At 41.2% G+C, this 8211-nt stretch overlaps 1 protein-coding gene across 1 annotated transcript in view; it reads right to left on the reverse strand.

The window, feature by feature from the left end:
- The window catches only part of LOC105270192 (dynein heavy chain 8, axonemal-like), a 33911-nt gene that overhangs the window by 21769 nt on the left and 3931 nt on the right, over window positions 1-8211 (reverse strand). Inside the window, exons 5-6 of the mRNA XM_011310977.1 lie at window positions 2564-2747; window positions 2171-2508 (exon numbers count right to left, since the gene is read on the reverse strand). Of these exons, the coding sequence (XP_011309279.1) occupies window positions 2171-2508; window positions 2564-2747 (522 nt within the window). The remainder of the gene's footprint in view (window positions 1-2170; window positions 2509-2563; window positions 2748-8211) is intronic.

Raw genomic sequence — 8211 nt, forward strand, 5'->3', positions numbered from 1 at the left:
TACAGTTTCCCAGTTCTCACCCTCAGGGATGTAGGTTTTACAGGCCTTCCTAATTTGGTACTGCCTGATCATTCTATCTTGACTCATGCATCCATTCGCCCTGGCATGGGAGTTTCATCTTCCACGGTCACTACTTGTCCCGCAGAGCGATTCTCTTCGAGCGTCTTAATAGATGCTCTTTGACTCCCGTAATGAGGTTTGAAATTGCAGGCACTGCAATGTTTTCTCGCCGACAGAGGCAGCAAAATGGGCGCTCGTGGCTCCCTTGCCTTCACTGCCCTTGATAACGAGCCAGTCCTCGGTTTCGAGTCCCACATTCTGCCTGCACATGAGGTCAATCGCCTCCCGGGCGGACATCTCTTAGTCCTCCATATGCGCTACGATTCTGCGGCTCTTTGGCAGCTCCGCAGCGTCGAGCATTAGGAACGACGTTCTCCTATTTTGTTTCCGGCGAATAGGCTTTTGAGCCACGTCCCCGTCGCTTCATCTGAGCATCCAAAAATGACTGCTGCGTCTCTCTCCCACATACCCTCAAAGGTCGGGGCTTTGGTTCCCTTTGGTAGTAGGAGGATCTGGGACTTCGCAAGTCGTTTCAGGCCCTTCACTCCTCCGGCAAGATTTTTTTTCCGGGTAGTCCTCTAGAACAAGAGCTAGCTGGATCATTTTCGTCGCAGCCTAGCCGTACGACGCCGGATTGCTCCTTTGTCTCTTGTCTGGCTGCGACATGCTGGGGCTGGGCGTGTCGTGCTCGGGGGCATTTCGTTTGCCCCTCTGCACCTCCACCGACTGACCCCCTTGAGCGTCAACTCCTTGGGCTTGTTGAGCCCTGCACACCTGAATGTTTGATGGTGGCACAACAGGTGTTATTTATCACGTTTCTTTTTAGGAAAATTCATTATCAATTTTGGTTTTTAAATAATTAAAGCATGATCCAACGTCAACTCACCCCACCATGATGGCTATAACTGCTGCTGAAGGGCATTTTGGAGCCCAGTGCAGCCTTTTCAAAGGCATTAATTAGTTCAAATACCGAATGGAAACCAGCGGGATCCACGATAGTTGTCAATTCTGCAATGATAGGCCTAGAGAATAAAGCAGCTCCGGTGTTCTATCTACTTCATATAAGTGCCACAAATAATGATACAACACTCTCAAGACCACATTATGACGATGAATATAAGATGATTGCATACACCGAATAGCTTCGTTCATTGCTTTCTTCCACTTTTATCACCAGTATGACGTAGCAGCTATTGAGCCCGCTTCGCCCTGTTTGCTAAAGTTTAGATTAATTTCTTATCACTGTTGGGGAACCGATCCTCCGCTGATGCCTGTCCCGCCAACCTTTCCCCTCGCCGCAGCACTCGCCAATCACAGTGAAAAAGACGCCACGTGATACTGAGAGAATTCCATGTGCCCCTCAAGAAGAGAGATGCCCCCAAACCCCGAGTCAATTATTTTAAACCTCCCCTCTTTTTTTTCTTATTATTTCAGGCCCTCTCTTAAATTATGGTAAATTCTTCCTGAATAAAATTACTGGTACGAAATCCCCCTAATATTTGTGCCTTAGTCGGATTTATTTTAATATTTCCAGCTAAGGTCACATCAGTCATTAATTATTAGAAGAAAAAAACATTTGATCCGCGATCAATCACTGTTTGTTCAAATCATCGCATAGAATACAATTCCATCCCTGATGCCTTGGGAAATTTAAAAGTGATAATTTAGATTTCCATCACTCATTCACTTGTATCATTCACTATAGGAATATTTTTCTGTTTGTTCTGTAGTTCGTACATTGTCAAAAAACAAAATAAATTAGTCAAAAGCATACTTGCTTAACAAACGCACCCGGCTAGTTTGCAAGATTATATTCCCAATGCGCGATTTATTCACAGGACGTATTGACACGTTGACAATGAATTACACTACACACTACCCCCAGTCAAGCACTTGAGTTGTCATTACACCCATCCTATCTAGTTACTACATACAGAATATGAGAATCAGAACCACAATCAGAAAATTCTTCTGATAAAATGAACACAGGGAGATTCATTTATAAACGCATGAATTAAGGGAGGTGTTCATGGCCCTAAAAAATTGTTACATCAATTGGCAACGGTATTTAAAATCGACGAGGTAGAGAGGAAAAATTTTGTGGCCATACCATTTGCTGCATATTATTGAAGGAATAACGAAGACCATCAACCACATCTTGATCCTCTTTGGCGATTGGAACATTGAAATTTGCCATTATTGCGTATGTATCCTCGATATTGACAAGTGTTATATCTAAATATATGAAGTTCTCTCTAATTTCATTGAGGCACTTCATTGCAATTCTAACGTCCTCGAGATCATTGATTTTCCTTTCAAGTATTTCACTTTTATCTTTCATAAAATTCATGAATTGATTTATTTTTTGCTTATAAGCTTCTTTCAACATAGAATTGAAAGCATTTTTCCATGATCCAATCTCTACTCGTAAAGCACCTTTCATGTTCTCTGAAACGAATAACAAATTTATGCCGCAGTGTTAAGATTATTGATTGGAACTCACCCATATCAATCTGAATACAGCCAACGATGTGATATGGAGGTAAGTTTCTAATTTCTTCTCGCAGAGCATCATATTTCAGAAATGCATCCTTTATTTGCTCTATCGTTGGCTCGCTCTCAACGAATGTTTTTGTTTGATTATTTCTATCTGGTGTCCAGATATAAGAATAAGCTTCTACATAATCCTGTAATATAATGTAAAATTTTCTGTTATCCAAGTTGTCCCATTTGAAACAATACGGCTGAATAATTTTTAAGCAAAGCAAGGAACAGGAACACAGTTCACATCCCACTGATGCTGGTAATCAATACTTTGCGTCCAATGAGGATTTTCGGGCAACCAATACTGCCTAGCCAGATCAATCTGGCTGATCTGGCTAGGCAGATCAGCCAATATCTGGTGCTATTCTTGTGAACAGCACCAGATATTAACTCAATATACGATTGGAGTTGGGTAAAGAACATTTGGTTATTTTCTAGTAGATTCACGCCAGGAGTTACATTCCATCACCCAGGACCGAGGCTGTAACTGCCCAAACAAAAACCATTGATGGGTAGCGCGTTGCCTATCGTTGTACCAAGGTACGAGAAATTGGGTTCAACAGAGGGTTAGATTACCTCGTGAGAGATGGTTAGTGTGAAGTGGAAAATATGTATCTCGCGGATTACCGGAATATCGTGCGGACTCCTGCAGTGTGGTATAGTATCTTCAGCACCCGAGAAGACCAAGGTTATCTAAGTGAGTTCTTATGCAAACCGAACAGTGGCCCTTTATAATTACGGGAATTAATTATTTTCGACGATTAAGTAACATCACCCTTTTCACCAATAGAGTGTCTACACGGGTAGGGACTTGAGAATGACTGGTGCCGTCTGTCAGTTTCTAACTTCCACATAAAATTTTGATATCCATTTATTTATTTATCTATTGCCGGAAAAGGACGACGGAGGAAATATGGATTTTTGGAGTGGAAACGCGGTGTCGGATAGAAGCACGTCTTTCCCGGGCGAATACTCATCCATCTTTATGTTATCCATTGTCTCTACCTTTATCAGTATGTGTTGTCATCGGGCCGTATACACCTCCAAGTCCAAGTCGTTGGCCCTGAGTGACGCCAGGGGTGGGGAGGTTAAGGTATTTCACTGTTCCATTTAAATTTGTACACTTCGGAGCGTGCGCGAAGGTAGATTAAAGATGTATAAACACGATCGTGTGAGATTCGTAGAAAATTTCGATCTGGATTGGGGTCAGAATGCCGAGGTGAATCCACTACATATTCACCAAACATTTGGTTGGTGCTAGAAAATCAAGAGTAACGTCTGAGAAGTAGAACGCTCGTTACTCCTCTTAGCTGTTCTCTGTTTACATTGTTTACACTGTTTACATTACCCATTAGACCATTAGATGCCCTATCTTGTAGACCAGCTGTATGATGGACGCCTTACCATAGCAGGGAGCACAAGTCCGATTTCTTCCGTCGCTTCCCGAAGTATTTTGTCTCGTGAGTTCAGGAACACTAATGAAAAAATTGTCCCGCCTCTATATTTCGTGATATAACGGGAAAACGGGGCAAAATGGACACTTTTTTTTTCCTTTTTTCCATAAACATGAAGTATATCTTATGTATTATTTAATACCGATAGATAAATAATATTATATTATAGTTATCAAATACTGTCGTCATATCACTAATAGAAACCTCAATATTTCTAGCCTTGACACCATCCAGCAGATTTTTCACAAATTATATAAATTGGAACGAAATATTGCCGCCATATATTTTCTTCATTCTCTGTTTTTTTTTCAACAGTATTCATCAGGCAGCGAAGAAAATTAGAGTTTTTTTCTGCGATTTTTAAGTTAATTAATACTGTCAAAATGTCTAGCATGTCACCTCATCCTCAATGAGACGTAAGTAATAACTTGATTAGGTACTTTTTGGTTCACTCAAAAAATCAATACTCTTTCCACTAAAAACTAAAATTTCATGTTCTTGGTGATTAGAGATTTAAAATCAGATTGGAGGAGGGGGGAAGTGTTTAAGGATCCATCAGATATGGAGTGAGCATGATTATCCACAATTTCGTTGCCAGTAATTCCTATGTGGGAGGGTATCCAAATGAAGGAGATTTCAGTACCGTTTAGTAAGGGGTTGGCGTAGAATACTAGAATTTGGTGGATGATGTGGGAGGTTGTCTTTGGAAATAGGTGTTTGAGGGTTTGAAGGACACTGAGGGAGTCTGTTAGGATTATAGCTTTGGCGATGTTGTATTGTTGGATTTTTTGTAGGGAGCTGAGGATGGCGAGTGCTTCGGCTTTGAAGATGGATGCTATTGAGGAGATTTTGTGTTTTATGGTGGTGTTCTGTTCCACCAAGGAGCTGGGGGTGCAGATTTCCTAGAATTGAGGGGGTTTTTATGGGGTGGTGATCGGGTTGGATTTTGGGGGGTTTTCTTCGAGGGAGGGAGGAGTCTATGGCTTTCATTCCAACTTCTGCGAAGGTTTCGTATTTTTGTTGGGGTGGGGTGTCGTTGAAGTAGTTTTCTAAGAGGTGGATGTTCGTTTTCAAGTATTTGTCAAATTTTTGCCAGTCTATTTTGTTTTTGGGAATTTTATTGGAGTTTTTCAAGTTTTCAGGTGGGCAATTTAGGAGTGTGGCTATGGGGAAGTGGCCGCTGCCCATGTGATCTGTAAGGACTCTCCAATTTGATTAGAGGGCTAAGTTTGAGGAGACTAGTGTGAAGTCTACGTAAGAGGGGCCCTCACCTGGGGGGCTGATTCTAATGGGGGTTCCGTCGTTTAGGGGAAATAGGTAGGAGGTGACTAGAGCTTCTAATAGGTTATCGCCAGAAGAGCAGGAGTGTTTGCTTCCCCAGGTTTCGGAGTGGACGTTGAAGTCGCCTCCTATAATTGTGGCATATGCATTTGGGCAGGAGTTCAAGAGGTGGGACCATTCTTGGGGTGGTATTCTTATGTTGGGTTTTTTGTAGACTGAGATTATGACTATGTCTCCGTTATTTGATGGTATGTTGATTCCTAGGAGGTGGAGGGTAGGCGAAATGTTTGAAAGGTTGTGAGTTTTTGAGAATGGGATGTTGGTTCTGATCGCGATGGCTATTCCGCCTTTGCCTTGATCTAGTCTGTCGTCTCATTCAAGGTGAAACCCTCTGATGTGTAGAGGGGGTTGGTCAGGTTTTAGCCAAGTTTCGGAGAGGAGGATGATGTCATAGTCATGGGCTATGTTGATGAGGTCTGGTAGATTTGGTCTGAGACTTCTAGCATTCCATTGTAGTAGGCGTAGGGAAGGGTTTGAGAGTTTTGTATTTGGATTTATTGTTGAATCCATTGTTGGGGCCGTTGGGAGTAATATAGAGGTAGATTGTTAGTTGTGGATGGGGGGCAAGGTGTTGATTGTAGTGCGTTGAAGTGGTTGGATATTTAGTTGAGTTGGGAGCTTAGGCCAAAGGTTTGGAATAGTGGTGATAGCTTTGTAAGAAATAGTTCTAGGAATGATTTGATTAGGTCCATTATGGTGTTAACGTTCGTTATGTGGTGTGAAGAGAAGGGGGGGTTAGGAGGTGTTTGGGATTCTGGGCCCTGGATACCTGAAGAGGTCAGAGGTGAGGTTGCGTTTAGGTAGTGTCGGCCGTGGGGGGAGATGAGCAGTGGTTTATGTTGTGTGGCGATAGGGTTAAGGGGTTTATTTGTTGTTTTTGGTGATTTTTGGTTTGGGGGGTTGTATTCGGAAGTTGGTTGTTGGCGTGTTGAAAAAATTTCAATGTCAAAATTTCAATGTCAAACTGTGGTAAATTTTACAAGTTCGTAAGAAATTACATGACAGTCACGTAAATTTTCCAGAGCAAATAATAAAATTTACTGTTCGTCTCTCATTTTTTCCCAAATTCTCCAGTTAAAAACAAGGAAATGTCACTCCAGCCCACGGTTACGTGATTAGTCACGTATCTTTTCCTGTGTTTTTCTCTTCGTCTACGTTTTTTGATGGATATACGTGCCATTTAACCCTCAAGGAAATGTTGGCAGCAATCTGCTGTTTTCTCATAAAGTTAATGTGATGACCGTTCATTCTCATCTCAGTAACTGGTGGAAGGAAAACGAAGAGTCTGGCATTAAATTGTGCTACTCTAGTTGATTACTACAATTACCTCAGCGAAGGTGCTGAAGTAATATGCTCCAATTCAGAGTTCTGTCTCGGCGGTGACGGTAAGATGACTCAGATTAACAGAGCGTTTTCAACGAAACGTAAATACAATCGAAGTCCCTTAACAGGGTAAATAACAATAACCGTATTGGGCATATTATGTAAGGAGGGCAAAATTTGCCATTCACTCGAAAAACCGCAAAGCAGATTTATAGCCTTACATCACGAAGGTTGTTCATCCCGATACTTCTCACATCTGTACTGATGAGGGGAAGCAGTATCATGGGTTACAATAAATTTTCAGTGAGAATACGACGCATTTAACCACCAATCACAGTATTCGAGAATACATCAAGCAACGTAATCCCAATAATAGAATCAACATTCTCAAGTATCGAAATCACTGGTTGAAAAATGCCATTAAGGGTCGTTAAAGTCCAAAATTTCTCCATCAATATATCACTCGTTACGATTATCGCCAATATTTTCTTGAAAAGCATCATGGAGATGATTGCAGATCACAAATAATGCAGATGCTTATGGATATCAAGAAAGTTTATCCGGGCTATGTGGATGGAGCTCTGCAGACAGGGATGGAATTGAGAGATTTAGAAGTCCCTACAGTAGACTCAGAGGATTTGGGTGACATTATTCCTCCACCAAAACATCTTCGCAAAGTGACTAAGGATTTCATTGATGATGCACCATCTGATGAAGATCATCATCATACATTTGAAATTGACGATCCTGAATTCAACGTTGAAGATTACCTCTCACTTACACACCATACCACATACACATTCACCACGCACGCTCGCCCATATATACCCCAACCTACACAAAAGATATTCACACTATCTTTTTTATTTATCTACGTAGATATAAATCCAAAAGACAGTGTACATAACTCGAAGGAATGCGAACCTCCATGCACTTGACCTGAAAAGGTCAGTGATAGGGATAAACATCATTGCATTCGATTGTATTGGGTTAGTACTTGATTGTAATGGATGTATAATTGTTTGTAACATTTTCCAATTATTTGAATTAATTAATTAAGTTTGGGCGTGTAGTTAGCCTGAACTTATTTAAAAATGGAATATTTTCTAATGACGACCGGTCAAATCGATTGTATTTCGATTGTAGTGGCGATATCAATCGGTTTCATCGTTTGTAGCGATGTCATTAGTTAATTATTAATCAAAAACCAAAACGGTGAGCGGTAGCATTGGCGGGGGAGGGCGCTAAAACCAAAGTAGATTGCCGAAGTAAGGGTGGGGACGAATGATTTGACTGATGTCATTGCATTATAAATTTATCGAATTAGATTTTTCAGAAGTGTAAAGCAATCAATAATTAATTAAGCTTTTTTTTTCAGGAGAAAGCACAATTTGAACAACAAAAATAGTACTCACGCAATCTAAATGAAATAGGTGGAGCTATCGTGTCCAGATCACACGCGGGAGACCTCGTTCAAGTCTCCCTGCCG

Source organism: Fopius arisanus, unplaced genomic scaffold (assembly GCF_000806365.1).
Source record: "Fopius arisanus strain USDA-PBARC FA_bdor unplaced genomic scaffold, ASM80636v1 scaffold00080, whole genome shotgun sequence".
In the NCBI taxonomy this organism is placed as follows: Eukaryota; Metazoa; Arthropoda; class Insecta; order Hymenoptera; family Braconidae; genus Fopius; species Fopius arisanus.